The 17,894-nt window shown below is 29.6% G+C and overlaps 2 protein-coding genes across 5 annotated transcripts; one reads left to right on the top strand and one right to left on the bottom strand.

Annotated features, from left to right (window-relative positions):
• Positions 1 to 4,472: 4,472 nt before the first annotated feature.
• LOC101220902 (AT-hook motif nuclear-localized protein 19) lies at positions 4,473 to 6,181 on the bottom strand. The gene is made up of 2 exons (XM_004139340.3): positions 5,404 to 6,181; positions 4,473 to 5,224 (listed from the first exon to the last, which is right to left on the bottom strand). Exons 1-2 carry the CDS (start codon positions 5,771 to 5,773, stop codon positions 4,713 to 4,715), a joined length of 882 nt encoding a protein of 293 aa, XP_004139388.1. The 5' UTR covers positions 5,774 to 6,181; the 3' UTR covers positions 4,473 to 4,712.
• Positions 6,182 to 12,839: 6,658 nt separating this feature from the next.
• Positions 12,840 to 16,953, top strand: LOC101206851 (F-box protein At5g03970). 4 transcript variants are annotated; one of them, XM_031881421.1, is made up of 3 exons: positions 12,844 to 12,993; positions 15,148 to 15,351; positions 15,478 to 16,953. In XM_031881421.1, the coding sequence occupies exons 2-3, from the start codon at positions 15,321 to 15,323 to the stop codon at positions 16,764 to 16,766; spliced, it is 1,320 nt and encodes a 439-aa protein (XP_031737281.1). In that variant the 5' UTR covers positions 12,844 to 12,993; positions 15,148 to 15,320; the 3' UTR covers positions 16,767 to 16,953. The 4 variants fall into 4 exon arrangements, with proteins under 4 accessions (XP_004139251.2, XP_031737281.1, XP_031737282.1 ...); XM_031881422.1 differs by having other exon boundaries at positions 15,148 to 15,225; XM_004139203.3 differs by lacking the exon at positions 15,148 to 15,351 and having other exon boundaries at positions 12,840 to 12,993.
• Positions 16,954 to 17,894: the final 941 nt, after the last annotated feature.

Raw genomic sequence — 17,894 nt, forward strand, 5'->3', positions numbered from 1 at the left:
TGCATTATTAATTAAATTAATGTGAAAGCAAGAAAAGATTAGTATACCCTCTCCCCCCCCAATTGTTGTTATTAATTTAAAGCCCCAAGATTATTTTAATGAAATAGGATAGATTAAAAAAATCCAATTTGATCTTTTTAGTGGGCTCCATGGGGGGTATTGACACCTTCACCCAATAGAATGTTGTAAGCAAAAGTGATTTCAAAATTAATATATTATATACATATTGAGAGTTAAATTTACTCATAGGGCAGTGACATGTGATTCCATGTGAAGAGGGTCCTCCCTTGTTGCCCCAAGAACCCTAGGATTCTTTTCATTTAACCATTTCATTCCTATTAGTTTTGTCTAATTACTATAACCTAATCCTAATCTATCTTTACTATATTCTCTTTTGATAATTATTTAAGTTTAGCTTATTAGCATTCGTTTTCTTTTTCCACTACTATATATTTAATAATGTGTTTTCTCTCTCTCGTTTTTTACCTTAAGAGTTCAAACTTTCTTTTTAGATAATTTTTTAAAATCCTTATGGTCTATATGGATCGAAAGAAATAAGAGGATATTTAATTTAACAGGAAAGAAATATCTCTACCGGTGTTATGAGAAGATATCCAAGCTCTCACTGGCTTCTGGACTAGTCACTCTGCCCGTTTTCAGAAACTATACACTCTGCTAGTAGCATAACTTTAAACTTCAATGCTTTTTAATGCTTTCATCGGGGCTTTGGGGTTTTGGGTCTCATAGGCTTCTCTCTACCTTTTTTGTATTCCTTACTTCTTGTACTGACTCATATTATTAATGAAACAGAAATGATGAGAGTGCTAAAGAGGTGTCCACATGTACACCTAGTGGAGATATCTTGGTGCACCTACTGACCCATAGTATATATTTTTCAAAAAAAAAAAACTTTTTTAGACGTTTCAAATAGTAATACATAAATTTTTGGTTTTGTTTAAGCAAAAACTATTTTAGTTATTAAATATTTGTAATTATTAAAATATAAACATAAATATTTAATAATAAAACAAAACTAAAAACTCAATTTTCATTTTCTCCACCTTACATTAAAGATAAAGGTAAGATTTCTTCTAGTGTTTTGACGATTCCTGTCTGTACAATAAATAATTCTCTCTTCTTTTTTTTTTTAACTTTACGTGAATTTTTTATTTGTTTTTAATTAAAAATTATTTTAGAATTTTTTAAATTTTCCCTATACATTCCAAGCTAATATATAACTAGTTTAGATAAAAATATTTTAGCATTGTTCTTAAAAGGAGGTAAAATATATATATAATTAATTAGGTTATAGGTTATATATATATATAAAATAAAAATATTGTTATTTGAGCAATTGGTTATATATATATATATATAGTTGTTTTTAGAGTTTGGATAGAATAGCTTTGTTTTTAAAAGTCAATTTATCTGATAAGATTTTCTTACAAATTTTTTATTTTGTAAAAATTATTAAAAATTAAAGTCAAAATGTAAAAACGCCTACTTGCATATATATATATATATATATATATAAACAACTATTTGTTTGATAAGGTTTATTTTTTAGCTTTCTGTTTTTCTTCATTTCTAATCTACTTTAATTTCAATATCACTTTTGAAATTATAGTCAAAGCACAACTATAAATTTTTAAAACCCTATTTTTTTTCTGAAAATATTTTCTATATATATATAAGTAATTATTTTATATAAAAATGAGATATTTTGAAATACATTAAAATAAGATAAAATAATAATTTTCTCTCATCAACTCAACAACTATTTATTGCCTTATATATTATCAAGTAATAGACACCAATAGATATTTATTTTTTTTCTTACAACTTTGTGTTTTAAGCATGTTAGTTTAAAGAATGAGTGAGATTTTTCTTCAACTCTTACCAACTATACACCCGTCCCAAACTATATCTATGTGTTTATCATAATCTGATCGATTCTTCCAAATAGGTCAACAATAGATAATAACTCCCCAACATATATCCAACTCAACAACTTTATTGTCCTTACTTGTTAATTAGATTCGTTTCATGGATGTGTATAATTACTTTTATTTTAATAAAGATACAATTTTAGACACATATAGAATCAAAATAATAAAAGAAAAGAAAAGAAAAGAACTTAAAAATAGAGAAATCCATAAGTATAGTGATATATATTGTTATTGAAAGAAACAATTCATCACTAGCTTCAACAACAATTTATGTCTAGGGAAATTGCACCTCTCTATATATAAAATAAAAAATTACATCAGTTTTCATGATGGCTTAGCTACCTTCCCCAAACCCCTCCCCCACTATGCAACAAAGGAACCCCTTCAATTAAATTATATTATATGTGTGGCCTTATCTTTCTTAAAAACTTAGCACCAAACACCAATTTAAATATATTTTATTCATATATACTTTTAAAATTTTCCTCTCTTTTCTTTCTAAATTCCCCTTCATCTTTTTCACCTTTAATTTAATTGTTATCTCTTTCCCATGTCCCACACCTTTTTTTTTTTTTTTCTTATGTTCTACAAGAAAAAGTTGTCTCCTTTGACATGAAATTTTCAATAATTATGTAATTCCATCTATGACACTTATTTATCTCATGTTAAGATTTTCCCTTTACTTGTCAACAGGGTCAGAAATCACTACCTTTTTCACTCAAAAATCAATCACGTTAGCTTGATGTTAAGAAGATTATTGGTGATAACTATACAAAAAGATAGTTTTTGTCCAGTAATTTATTTGGTTAACACACAAGTTTAATTAGTCTCTTAACTTTTATGTTTTATATATAATCTTATTTTAGTCTTCAACATGTCAAGTGCTTACAATAGATTCTTTAACTTTTAATTTTGTACCAAATACGTCAATGAATTTTTATACCTAATATGCTTTAAAAAAAATTGGAAATAAATTTAATTAAAGTTTATGTCTAATCAAATGAAAACTTAAATTTTTAATTTTGAAAATTTTACCCTAAGCAGTAAAGTTTAGCTTTGTAAATTAACATTCTTTTTTAAATAAACATATCAAATAGATTTCATCCGTAATTAAGTGCACTCTGCTATTAAAAAAAAAACCATAAAAGAAACCCAATTGTAAATTAACATTTTCATAGTTTCATCCATATTTTAATAATATATTATAGAAAATTTTGTTTGAATTGTATATATAAAAGTACAAAACAGAACATTGGGAGTTCCACCCCATTTGCTACTTTTTTTTTTTTCTTGTTGATTTAATATTATATAATTAACTCTTAGAATTGCTTTGGCTAATGTGGTGATAATGGGAGGTGGGGTATAAAGCTAAAATGGCAACAAACAAGTATATGCCTTACAAGAAAACATGATGATCAAATGTTTACATCTTAATTAATAATAAACTCACACACACATAGCTATAGATATAGATAGCAGTAAATAAATGAGGTTATAAAGTAACTAATAATATATTAAAGTTATAGAAAACTTAGTTACAATTATTAAAATAATGTCTAAAATATATAATTAAATAGAAAAACATAAAAAGGTTTAATCAAATTCTAATGAGTTTTTTTTGTACCAAATATCTTGAGATTGTTTATGATTGATAATTATGTTTAAAATAGTAGTTCTTCCATTTTTTTAAAGTGAAAAAATTGCCATGTAGAGCATGTAATTTTCTTAAAAAAAAATATGTGGGTTATATAAAATACACACATATAAGTTATTTAATATTGCTTTCTTAAGATCCTAATTATTGATAAAAATTTTCTTAGAAAAAAATATTTTATCACGAGAAGTTGTGAGAAACATATAAATTAATTGGACAACAAAAGTTCTTTGTGGGTTTAAAGCATACAGAAATAATTAGAATAATCAGAACAAATTTGATTTAGAAGATGAAGCTACAGCTGAAACCATCAATCGAATAATTAAAAATGAACAAAGCAACAAATGAAAGTAATTCACTTCTTGATATCAAAAAGAAAAACAAACCCTAATTTCCCTTGGATTCAACAACAAACTAATTAACTTGAACGAAGATCATACATACTCAAAGTAAACCTAAACCTTATTTGTTAACAATCATGAGTAGCAAATTAAGAACTAGAGAACCCATTCATAAAGATGTTTAATTTATGTTTTTGAAATGAAATTTGTTTAATTAATTAGTATTATTTTCTTTATATAATTTCTTTTGAGAGGTAGAGGTTTTAAAAATTTTCATTCAAAGTTAAAATTATATCTAAAAACTAGAAATATTATAATAAATAATAAAAAAATATATTAGTAAAACTAAGCTGATCCATTTTTCAAAGAAACAAAATCATTTCATCAAATGGGCCATAGTTCTTACCAATTTGATGCATATTTTATAGAGAAGTTTATGGAGGTTTGATTTTCTTTTTTCTTTATCCAATTGTTTTTCCCAAATCATCAAGACACAGAAAATAAAAATTAAATTAGAAGAAAAAGAGAGGAATTAATTGAATATAAAGTTAATTAACTCTCCTTCTTGTATTTGCATAGAACAATTAATTTAAGGGTTTTTTTTTTTCACACTGAATATTTATAATCAACACTAAGACATGAAATATATAGAGACTCATCTCTTTCATCTTTTATATCTTTAACTTCCTAAACCATGGCTGCAATAACAAAACAGCCACCAATCTTAAAACATTTTCTAACCTTTGTTTTTTTTTCCCATCAGAAGCTTTAAAATGACGGCCGGCCGCCGTGAGCCCAAGAATAGGCCTCTTGGTTCAACTGCCCTCCGCCACCATTCGGTAGTAAATTTGGTGGTAAATTGTACAGTGGAGTCATAGCTGATGGGTCCCCGACTCCGCCTCCGATGCCTTGTGGTGAACCGTCGCCTGCGCCGCCACCGCCTGCCGATGTGTGCCCTTGTGCTCCTACTCCGCCGCCTTCTTCTTCCTCTTCTAAGGGTAATCTTTCGTATGTTGCGTTGGAAAATGTTGCAGCAATCACCATCACTGGGCCAGCAGCGGTGAGTGGCCCGACGACGCTGCCACCCACCACTTGCCCTTGTCCACCAGCCAAGTAGATCGTTAGTCCGGTTGAGCCAGGTGGGGCTGGTCCAGGGAGGAAAGTTCCAGTTAAAGAAAGTATCTCGAATCGTCCCTGGAGGGCTAAGACTGCACCAGGCGCAGACGGTTGTCGGAGTGTGACATTTGTAACCGTACCGCTACCACTAAGTACAGAAACACCTGTTAATGAAAATATTTTTCTCTGAAGTCAATCATACATGCCAGTTATGGATCACGAATTCATGTGAACTAAATTAACCTAATTTCAAAGTACAAACTCTGTGACTCATGGATATATAGATAATTAAAATCAATAATTAAATTCACCGCAACCTATTAATTAGCTTAAGCTTTTTCACCTCTCTGTCGCCGTCGAGCGAATTGAGCAACGCTCTCGGCAATATCAGCTCCATTAGAAATCTCCATGACATGGCTTTTTAGGGCATTAGGGCTATCTCTAGTAACAAAGATAGGTGGCTTAGGCTTATTCTTGGATCCCGGCGGTCGGCCACGGGGACGACGCGTTGGAACCTCAACTGCTCCTTCTTTAGGTTCATCCCCACCGTTATCCCTATCGTCATCGTCATCACCACCACTGTGAACAGGACCACCGTTGTCGTTCATGGAGATTCCCAGATCTGGTTTTCTCATAGCAGAGGAGCTTGTTGAAGTATGATCAACTCCGGGAAGACCCATCTGGCCGGAGGTCCACCACCGGTTTGCCATCATCAAAAAATTCAGATCTTTTTTTTTTTTTTCAGATCTTGAAAATTTTCAGAGTTTTAAAAGTTAGAATTCTTTTATAAAAAAAAATAATTTATCTGCTGAAGAAGAATTAAGATGGTATTGTGGGGTTGAAAGGGGGAAGAAGAAGAAGAAATAATAATTAAAAAAAAGGAAAAAAATAGAGAGAAGAAAGGATTAAATTAATAAGTAGAGAGTATTGGGAGGTGTAAATTAAATGGAAGGATTAAGGAAAGGGGAGGTTGAAGTGATGATGAAGGGGAAGGAGAGGGAAAGAAAAGGCAAAGAGATGCCTAGAGAGTTGAGATAGACAAGAAAGTATGTGAGGAGAGAGAAAGAGAGAAATGGGGTTTTTTTAGAAATGTTGAGGGTAATGTGAGTGTTCTGTGTTCTTATTTTAATATATATATACAGCCACATATATATATGTGTATGTTTTTGGTCTCTTATACAGTTGAATATGGGCTTCAGCTAGGTTAATGACTTAAACAATATTTGAGGGGAAAAAAAAAGACATTTCCCCAAAAGTTTTCCCAAATTTTTTAAATCAAGAGTTTTGATCTACCATTTGGGTGAAATTACCAAAATGAAACCTCACATGTAGCTTAAGCTTGGATTTCTTGCTCGATCTCTCTCTCGTTTCGCTTGTTGATCTCTCTTTCCTCTCTCTCACTCAGAATCCAATCTCTTTCTCTCACTCTATAACACAAAATTATCGAGATCAAAACTTGTGTGTGCATGACAGAGAGATAAAAAACACACAAAGAAGAAGAAATTCTGCAACATAAACCCACAAAAAAGAAAAGAAAAAGAGAAAATGAAAACGAAGAAGAAAGAAAAATAAATTTAGGTAAGGTGGTCTAGACATGTACTATCATTTTCTTTCTAATTAAATATTCATTTTCACATATTTCAAGTCTACATGTGAGGAGCGCGTTAGATCCATCTTAATTGAACGGTTAAATTGAATGATGACTTTAAAAAATACCGTCGATCATACTGAAACGATGTGATTGAATAATTTGTGAATTTAAATTAAATGGGAAGTGGTTGGAAGTAGCATGGGTGTGTGACAAAGTCATTGCTACCTGCTTTCCTCTCTAACTCTATTTGAATAAAAAAATGAAGAAAAGATTGTGAAGAGGAAGAAGAAGATGAAGAAGGGGGGAAGTGGGGATGGTGATTAAGAATTCTAGGGTTTTATTTGTGAGTGGGGTGGCATGCGCTTATGATGGTGGGATGCACGTCCTTGTCTACACCGACCCCACATCAAAACATACACATATACACAATACACAACAAAACATTACCCTAAAAAATTATATTCAAAACATCTAACTTTTTAATACAAACCTTTCTTTTCCTAATTGAACCCTGTCCATAAATAAATCAATATAACATTGTTATTACCCAATTTCTTTTTCCATATGTTTCAACTATATATGAAACTTTCCCCTTTTTTCCCCCTCTCTATGCCCAATGTAAATACACACAATTCCATGGTTTGGGTTAACGTGAAATATATCAATTATTGTGTTATGATTGATATATCTATGTTTATTATTATTCATTAATCTATATCCTTTTTCTTAATTAATATATTTGCAATGAATTTTAATGGATAAAATTTAGTTGGGTGTGGAATAATCTATCAAAAGTTTGATTCTTTTATTTTGAATTTCTTTTTTTTTTTTGTATTCAATCATCTATTTAATCTGAGATTTTTTAATTTAGAGTTGGAATATGAAAATACAAGTTCAATTATTTGTAACTACTAATACAGTAACGTTTTGAATTTACAAATAAAAATAAAAAGAGAAGGAAATGAAAAAAAAAGAAGAGCAAAATCCATTAAAATAAATCCTTTCGAATTGATATATATTTAATGTTTATTAGCGAATGTTTGTTATATCAAATATCAATGATACATACATCATCTTTATCGTATAATGATACACACTAATAAGATATAACGTTATTATATGAACGTTACAAAAACCAAATTACGTAACAATATCATTATATTTGCATAATTAAAACCCATGCTAGTACATAATTTGTAAATACACAAATAACATATTTTGTCAAAATGACAATGATGTCAAAATTGATAAATTTTCAAGGATAAAAGTATGATTAATGTAAAAAGAGAAAAACGAAACTGGTTATTGGGAAGGATTAAATTATGATCAAACAAGAGACTTAAATAAATCTACATAGGAGCGAGAGTAACACTTTTACTATAATGATGAGGTAAAATTTATGAGATGCATGTCAAGTAAAAAATAAATAAAGTCTAATAAATCATGGCTCAATATAATAAGATAGAATTAATTATTATATGGTGGGTTCCTAATACTGACAAGCCACCTTTGAATAAATAAATTATGGCATGTCAAGACAATGAATCATAACATGATTAAACAATCCATATAGCAACCTTACAATCTTTCTTTAATTTAAATTTAAATGGTGTAGAATTAAAATTAGATGGATTGTTTTGTAGAATTGGACATTTTTCATAAAACTTGGTGAAAATTAATGAAAGTTTTTATAATTAGTTGATGAAACTCTGATATTATGATTTGGTTTTTCTACGAAGGTAAATATTTTTTGACAATCACTTAAAAGAATACTTTATTGATTGATCTCATAGATATAAAATCAAATTTTCTGTATAAATAAAGCCTTTAAATTACTTTCAATCTTGTACAAATATATGTATGTGAATTTAGTATAATATTGAATAGGTTAAAAGATATAATATAATTACAAATTCTAATTAGATATATATCATTGTAAAGGTTCAAAGTATTAAAACCAAAACTTTAAATCTTAACCTTTATTTTAATTCACATACCAATACATCTTCAAAGGCTCTAAATTAGTCAACTATTTGACATTTTTACATTTAATTAAGATTTAAGTTTATTTATTTACTATTAATTATTAAGATATTTAATTATCATTTTGGGATACTAAAATTTGAAGCCAACATATATCAATTGTGCAGTAATCATATATCATACTGTTTTTAGAATTAGTTGCGTTATACTGCATATATAATTGACCCCTTTTGTTGGAGCTTAGAAAGGATTTTTCATAATGGATTAGGAAAACGTCTCATTTTTATAACTCATCAAGTTGATAATCTAATCATTAAACTATCTTCACATAGTCTTTCCAATAAACCAATAACGTTTCTTATCCAAGAATTATGATATCTCTACTCACCATTTTAAATTACATATATTCTTTTTATATCACTCAATTACATGCATTTTGACTAATCTCACGACACAACTTGTTTGACTATACGACATTTAGATTGTACATATACTTGTTTAAATTAGTTGTTGGTTTATTTAAAGAGGAAGAAATATCATTGGTTCTTTTATTTCTAAAAACATAAAAAAAAAAGTCTAAAAAATAATGTTTTACGAAGAAAAAAATATTTTTGGTATATATCTCTATAAATGGAATAATGATATTGTCCACTTTGAGACTTTGGTTTTGTTATGATATTGCCTAGTTTGGAAATAATTCAAAAAAGACTTGAACCTTTAGAGATATTGATGTCACTACTTATATATTCGTAATATTTCTTCTTAATTATCTAGCTAGCGCAATGTGAAACTTTTGATCGTATTTTCAACAATTCTCCTGATGAATTAACAAAGTAGTCCTTTCATAAACTACTCCTTAAATAGTCATGTCAACTCATTGAGGATATTTATTTTTGTAATGGTAACTATATCAACTCCTCGTGATCGGGACATTGTATATATGTTTAATGCTCAACAATGGATATTCACATATTGTGGTTGTGTCATCGAAGGTTCATTAAAAAAAAATTTATCCACTAATATGCTTTGGAGAAAACAATGCATGGATTCACTATCGATTAACTATGGTTAGAGTATAACTCTAATACCACTTGTTGAGGACCAACAAGACTCCAAACATCTTTACGAAGATATGATATTATCTATTTTGATATGAACATAACTTTCACGACTTTGATTTTAATCCCAAAAGCTTTAGATTAACATTTTTGAAGATAGGTGCTCATGTTTTGATACTCATGATAATCTGCTTATTAAGCTAATGTAGTACTTTAGTTGCATTTTCAACCATTATGAATAATTATAAATTTAATATATTTTCTTGTAATTTAAACTTAATATATATGTGTGTATATATATGGCGTATGTATATTCGTATTTACACATAACGAGAGTTCTTGGTATGTTTGCTGCCATTTTTTACCTATACTTTGTCACCAAAATAACAACATTGTTATTTTATGGCAATAACAAAGTTCACTAAAAATCATGAAATTTCAAAATTACAAATTACTGTTAATTGTTAAATCTACATAATATGTTAAACATAAAATTTTATCTTATGTTTTGAAATCAAATCTCTTGAAAATTTCACTATTTTGGATGTATCTTCTTTTCAAATTCTTAAATTTAGATTGTTCATGTCACACATATTATTAGACCAAAAGTAGGGTACTTTTCCGTAATGAAATAATGCTTCCCCTTATAATATTCTAAGTACTATTACTATAAAAGACGAAGTATATATATACATAATATATGTTATTATATATAAGGGTGAATAATATTAAAAGAATTGTTAGGGTGATCTCCACTAATTAAATTCTTACATATAGCCACTCAAAACCACATCTAAGATTCTAAATAATATCAATATATCATGAGACCAATAACTAGCTTTGTTGGGATTAAAAAGGTGATGAAAGCTTAAAATTATAATATTATTTTGGAGATATATATACATAATTGATTAACTTATATTCATTCAGCCTAATTAATTAATATTTCACCACTAAGTCTAACCAAGTTTTAGGCTTATTATAGCCTTGGTGAATAAGATTAAAATATCTTTTAAATGTCAACTTTAAATATATTTTAGTTTTATAAAACTAGCCTTTAACAAAGTCCTTTTATTTTTCACTATCATTTTATTTTTATATTTTTATATGTAAGAAAGTGACCTTTCTTTGCTAACTTTTTCTTTTTTTTAAAAAAAAAAAATTAAGCATAAACAATAAATTAAAACATACTATTTTTATGGTAGACCCACTTAATAACTATTTTTATTAGTATTTTAAATTAAACATATTTCTTTTCAATTTTCTTAGATAGGAGAATTGAATTTTTAGTTGAATCTAAAAAAATATAGACAGATTTTTAAATTTTGTTTTAAAAATTTCCTTTGGTTTTTTAAAAATATTGATAAAAGTTAGATAACAAAACAAAAAAAAATTAAAATAAAAGAGATATAATCATAGGTTTAATTTTAAAAAACTCATCATATAGTGATAAAAGTTTAAAAAACTTATCACCATATATTTACAAAATGAAGGTTTAGTTTTCTAATTTTTTTTTATTTTTGAAATAAGTATTTGTTTTTTAAAAAAGTTTTTTACCCATTATTTTCATAAATACTTAAAAAAAATTGTCAAGAAAAGTAATTTTTAGTAGTGTCTTTATAATATGTTTAATTTTATAAAATAAAACAAAAAGAAATTAAAAGGTAATGAGAGTACTCATTCTAAAAAGATGGAATTGACACTATTTGATTTCTAATATTTGGAAGATACATTTTAATCTTGAAGTATGGAAAATTAATTGTCCTAAATAATTATTGAGATTATTGTGTTTAGCTCTTAACTAATTAGTTGGCTAGTAGAAAAATGATGATGTTGGAAGTAACATAATGATTTATATACAACTATTTTGATGACTTAATTCATTTATTATAATGTTTTTAATTTATTTGGTTAACCTAAGTTTTTTTCCACTCATTTTTCTCTCACTACTATATAAGTGTTATAATTACTACTACATATTAGTGTTGTAATTACTAGATCTCTTTTTTTAGTACAGTAATTATATGACAGAGAATTGAACTTTCAACCTTGTAGAGATGAAAGTCATGTTACTGTTCTTTGAAAAGAGTGAAGATTGTCAAATCATCGGTCACAGTATATGATCATTTATCGATTTTGGTTGGACCCAAATCATTCCTAGACTTCACCCATAACATAATGGAAATGTCGTTTTTCCTCGTATCAACGTCAAACTTGTGAAAATGTGAAAATATCGAAATGTTAATTAAAGTTTAATATCACATCAACAATAAGTACTAACTTAAACATCAAAACTATGAGAGGTTTCATCACTTAATTTTTCTTTTTCCTTTGTTCTTGAAATCCATAGTTAAAGAAACTGACCAAGATCTAAAGTAAAAAAAATGATACAAGGCATAATTATAATTTAAATGAAAAATTGTAAAAATCAACCCTAAACTATCATTACTAGTAGCAATTACACTCTCAAACTTTTAATAGTAATAATTGAGCCCATGATTAAGCTTCTAGAAATGTTAAAATTGGGTTCTTAAGCCTATAACAATCGTAAAAAACAAACTCACAAATGATAAAAATTAAATTCTCAAACTTATAGGGTATACAATTGTGTAAGTTTAATGGTTCAATTTTAAAATTTGAATCAATATAACTTAATTTCTAATTTTAAAAGTTTAAGAATATAATTTGATTATTTGACAAGTGTCATTAAATAATTTACTACTTTATTAAATATTTATTGTGTGAACGTGACACAAATTCTTATAGCCGCTTAGGTGATCAACAATAAACGGAGGTATTATGAAAGTAGTCGAAATTTTCTTATTTTAGGGTTGATTTTTGCCCTCAGCTCTAATGGGCAAATATCAAACAAAAATTTATTAGAAAGACTACGATAAGCGACAAACTAAGAATAAGATATGTTAAAGCGTGTCAGACCGTCTTTATTTGTTCTGATATTTTATAACGTATGAAATATATTTATATTTTAGATATGTTTGTACTTTTTTGTTTCACGTTTTGATGAATGGATGGTTTTGTCACGTTTGCAAAAGTAAAAAGTTTGAGGTATGAATGAAATTTGTAAAATTTATTTGACCACATCTATGAAAGGCAAAACCTTTATTAATATGGACATATTTTCATATTCTTTTAAAAAAGAAAAAGAAAACACGTTTTGCAATTTCCCGTTTGTTTAGCTAATTTATATTTTTGGCCAAATATTTTCTTCTACTGTTAACCATGGATTACGCCAAAAATTCTCCCACTTCGCCTTCTGTTTCTGCAAGCAATCGGCTATCAGGTACGAAGATCATCGCTCTCGTAATCGCTATCTATAAATTTCTCTCTCACTCAAACAACCCAGATCGTTTTTTCTCTCTTTCCTCTTTTCATTGCACTTTTTTCAGAGGGTTTTTGGTTTGTTGTTGAAGAATACAGATGGGTTTTGATAGGTTTTGTTCATCTTTGCTTTCTGTCATTTCTTGTTGTTTTAATTTTAAGTTTATGCGAACAAATAGAGAAAAAGAGACTGATGGGAAGGATTTGGGTTGGTTTTTTTATGTTTAATTTTTGTCAGATTGTCGATTTTTTTGCTCTTGAATTTCTGGGTGGAATGTTACTTTCAGATTGTTGTGTTCTGGGTCTTTGATGATATATTCATTTATATTTTTGCACGATTTATCGGTGATTGATGTTGCATGTTCAATCTGTTTTGAGCTGAACATTATTATGTCATTTATAATGTAGGATGACTAGTTTCAAATTCTGGTGTTGATTGAAATCTTGGTTGGATTTCTTCGTTTTGGATTTCATCTGACGTATTCAACTGTCTAATCTGCTTGAAAAGTTTGATTAAGGATGCTTTTAACAATTAATTAGTTCAATTTGGGGATTTAGAGATAAGGTTTTAAATTTTAATAGTAATTAAGTTTTCAATTTGGAGATTGAACCTTGAATGTTGGATCCTTCACTTTGATAGCCATTTATCATGACTGGGTGAAGTTTATGCTTACCCTTTAATCCTACACTTCTAAGAAGCACGCACACTTTAGTTTTGCCTAGTGTGTTCGTGTTTGACACGTGTCGGGCACTTGGGACACTACAACACTTGGTGGATACCTATCAGACACTCGTTAGTGGAACAAATGTGTTAGACAGACATAGAACACTAGTTGAGTAGACTAAAAAGACACATATATAACAATAATGATAATTTTTAAAAATGAATATTTTAATAAACGTATCCTTTAATAAACGAATATTTTAGTAAACGTATCCTTGTCGTGTCATGTTTTAGATTTTTAAAAATGTCATGTCGCTGTGTTCACGTTGTGTCATATCCGTGTCCATGCTTCTTAGCTTCTCTTTGATTAGAGTAAGAAATGTTAAGTTGATTAACTCTTAAAATGAGGTAGTAGTATTTTAGAAATAAAGATAGGAAAGAACGAAGTGAACTTTCATAAGCTACTCTGACTCCTATTAGGAAGCAGGATGCTTGCTCAAGTGGAAACTAAATCTACCCAAGGGATCAAATTTGTAGTTTGTCCTTTTATGTTTGCTACTGAAGATCCTTTGGTCTAGTCTAATCATTAGGCTTGATAAGTATCATCCTTTACATTTGTCGATAACAATTTAGCTTTTCTATTGGGTTATAATGATTGCTCTGGTTAGGGTCTGCTGTCTTTGGTTTTCAGGGGTGTGTGCTATTTTTGTAGATTTTGTGGGGGAAGCAGAATATTAGGGTTTTTAGAGCCAAGAGGGACTTTATTGAGATTTCGTCTCCATTCGTTTTCATGTTTCTTTGTGGACTTCGGTTTCAAATGTTTTTGTAATTATTCTATAGGTGTTATTTTGCATATTTGGATTTATCCTTTTCTATAGAGGTTGCTCCTTCCTTTTGTGGGCTAGTTTTTTGCATGCTTTTATATTCTCCCATTTTTTTCTCAATGAAAGGTTATTCTCGTCATATATATTATATATGAAATGTTTGATTTGGTGTTTGAATTTGAGAACTTATAGGTTTGGATATACTAAAGAGACAATTGAAACTCTTGATACTAATGATTGGATTCATGATGCAAAAATAATATTGGAATGAAATATTGGTGGTTTCTAAATGCTTTAAATCTTTAACGTGGCTTTTAAACTCTATATTTCACTCATTAAGCAAGTTGAGAGAGCTCTATTATGATGATCAGGAAGCATACTCCCATGAAACATCAGATCAAGTTTTTTGGACATAATATCAAAGAATATTGTCAATGCCACATTCTTTTTTTCCATTTTTTCTGTCCTTCATTGATTTTCATTCATAAAGTTTCATTAAGCAGCTTTTTTTCATCAGTATGTCGTGTTATAACAACTTGGGCTCATATATGAGAATGTCATCATCAATTGCTAACATCTTCTTATTGTTTTTTACATGAAACAAACTTTCCACTGATCTGATGAAAAGACACTAGAGCTCAAAAGATACAAACTCCAAGAAAGCAGTAGAAACGAAAAATTACAAAGGAAATAGAAATGCATTCCAGTTAAGATGTGTCTTAAAGAGAGCACTCAGTTGCTAACTTGATTCAGGGTTTCCATATCAAATTTTCATACTTAGACCTCATCTTCATTCTCATTATGTGCAATGCTATTCATTGTATTTTCTTAAGTATTTTTTCATCTTTTCATCTTTTACTCATTTGTGAACTTTTACCAATAGTGTAACTAGTTACATGTGATTGCAATAATGTTAAATACAATACATTTTAACTTGCTAGCATATTGATTTGTTTAGGTAACACTGGAAATTTACACTCATTGGAATGCTTCCCCAGTCATAGAGGGAAGAGAATGGTTAGCGATAGTATTCATTCAGCTTTGGCATGTGATGACATCCTCACCGAAATCCTCCTTCGTTTGCCAGAGAAATCTATTTTCAAACTTATTCTCGTGTCCAAAAGATGGCTATCCTTGATTTGTAATTTTTCCTTTCATCGTAGTTATGAAAAGCAATGGGGTGCACACACTCGCCTTTTTGGCTTTTTTGTATGCAATTTTCTTTACATTGACAGACCACAAGATGGGGTGAGGCGACCCCGGTCTGAGCCAGCTCTACCTCTACTTTCAACTTGTCAAGAGAGTGATGATTTAGTATCATCTGGAATCTTAAGGAAACTTGGCTATTTTATTGACTACTCTGATGGGCTTCTTCTCTGTGGTCGTCACCCTAAACATTATTATGTCTGGGATTCTGTCACCAAGTACCGACGCCAACTTCCTCAACCTCAAAAGCACTACAAATATCTATGTACCGCATTCATTACAGAAGACCCCGGCTTAGATTGTGGAGATATTGTGTATAGAGTTGTTCGAGCAAACTGTGAATGCAGAGTTGATGTAATTAACACCATTTCTATAGAGACTTTCTCCTCTCGGACTTGGACATGGAAGCAATCCACTCTTGTTTGTTCTTCAGATTTTGCTTTGAGCCCGTGGACAGTAGGCACTGTGATTAAAGGAGTTATCCACTGGTTTGGAACATATCGAAGTCTAGCGATTTATGATCCCGGATTCGGAGAAAGGCGCATAACTTCAATCAAGCTACCGACTGGTAAGCTGACTCAGGACTACGAGGACTCCATTTTAGGAGTGTCATCGGATGGGCTTTTGCAGTATGGTCAAAGTGGGAAGCTTGGATTGGAAACATGGGTTCTCTACAAGGAACATGATGATTCCTCATCATCCTACACCATGGAATTGGACACTCATTATGAGTACCGGTGGATGCTACGACACAAATTAAGCTACAAAGACCTGTGGAAGCAGAACCCGAATTCAGGTCTTCGCTCTAAAGAAACTCAAATATTATCGTTTATTCGTCGAAACTCCGACTCTGTTTTCATTAGGTTGGGAACAAGCATCTACCAATGTAACATCAAAAGCAAAACACTGGAAGTGACTCCTTACCATCATGGTGATTTTTCTATTCCATGGGATTTTTGTAAAGTAGTGCCTTACTTTCAAAAGATTTGGCCCCAATCCCCTTTCCCTACCTCCCCAAACACAGTTAAGCAGCTACTATGACTATGAGATGCCTGTTCTGTTGCCATTTCTTCTTTTGTTAATGATGCTTGGGAGGTTGTCTCTTTTTGTTTGTAGATAATGACACTTCCCTTGCTCCATTATTCTAGTAGCCATTTTTGTTTTAGTTTTAAGTTCTTAAGAAATTATGCTTATTTACTAAATTTCATTTTCTTATTTCTTATGTGTACTTTTAGACTCGTTTCTTAAGTTGAGTAGTTTTAAAAGCTATATCTATATAAGGAAAATGGTATGTGTTTTAAAAGCTATATCTATATAAGGAAAATGGTATGTATGACCCATTTTGATGAGATTCATTTTTGAGGACCCAAATGAAAAACGTCCTACCTTCTAAAATCTAAGATTTTGTACCTCTTCAAGCAATTTTTCCAACTTACCTCAATTTTATTTTTGCCTCTTCCTCCATTACCTTTTCTTTCTTTTTCTTCCTCTCTCTCTCCTCTTCTTCTGCTCCTCCCCCTCTCGCGAGCGCTCAAATGAGGGAAATTATGCCTAGATTTGGAGGTGTTGCAGAGGAGAGCGATTTGAGAGCAAAGAAAACAAGGTGAGATTAGTCATTCCCCATGCAGTCGAGGGCTTTGAAGAAGGAAGAGCAAATCGATAATTTCACATATGCATGACATCAGCAAAAGGTTGTCGAAAAGGTCGATTAGCTGCTCATGATTTTTGAAAAGTGGGGCATTTTTGGTTTTTGAATGGTTAACAATTCAATTTTTTCCTATATAAAGGTTGTAGTTTCAAAATGCTTCTTGTTTCTTAAATTTGGAAAAAATATTTTTCAAAGGCAAATAAAGTGCCACTAACATAGTAATAAAACGTCACACCATGGTTTTGTTTATTTATTATTAAGATAAGTATAATGAGAAGCCATTCAAATTATGAATATAACAACATTTTAAAAAAATTGTAAATATGACAAAGTCTATGAAAAATATATTTTTATTGTTGATAGACTCTTGTTATTACCATTTGCAATTTAGTTTATCCGTGATAGACTCCGACAAACTTACTATAGTTGCAATTTTTTTATAAAAATATTGCTATATACGTTAATATTTTAAATTTAAGTGCTATATTTGCAATTTTCTCTTATTAATTGGGTGAGTGATT

Source organism: Cucumis sativus, chromosome 2 (assembly GCF_000004075.3).
Source record: "Cucumis sativus cultivar 9930 chromosome 2, Cucumber_9930_V3, whole genome shotgun sequence".
NCBI lineage: Eukaryota > Viridiplantae > Streptophyta > Magnoliopsida > Cucurbitales > Cucurbitaceae > Cucumis > Cucumis sativus.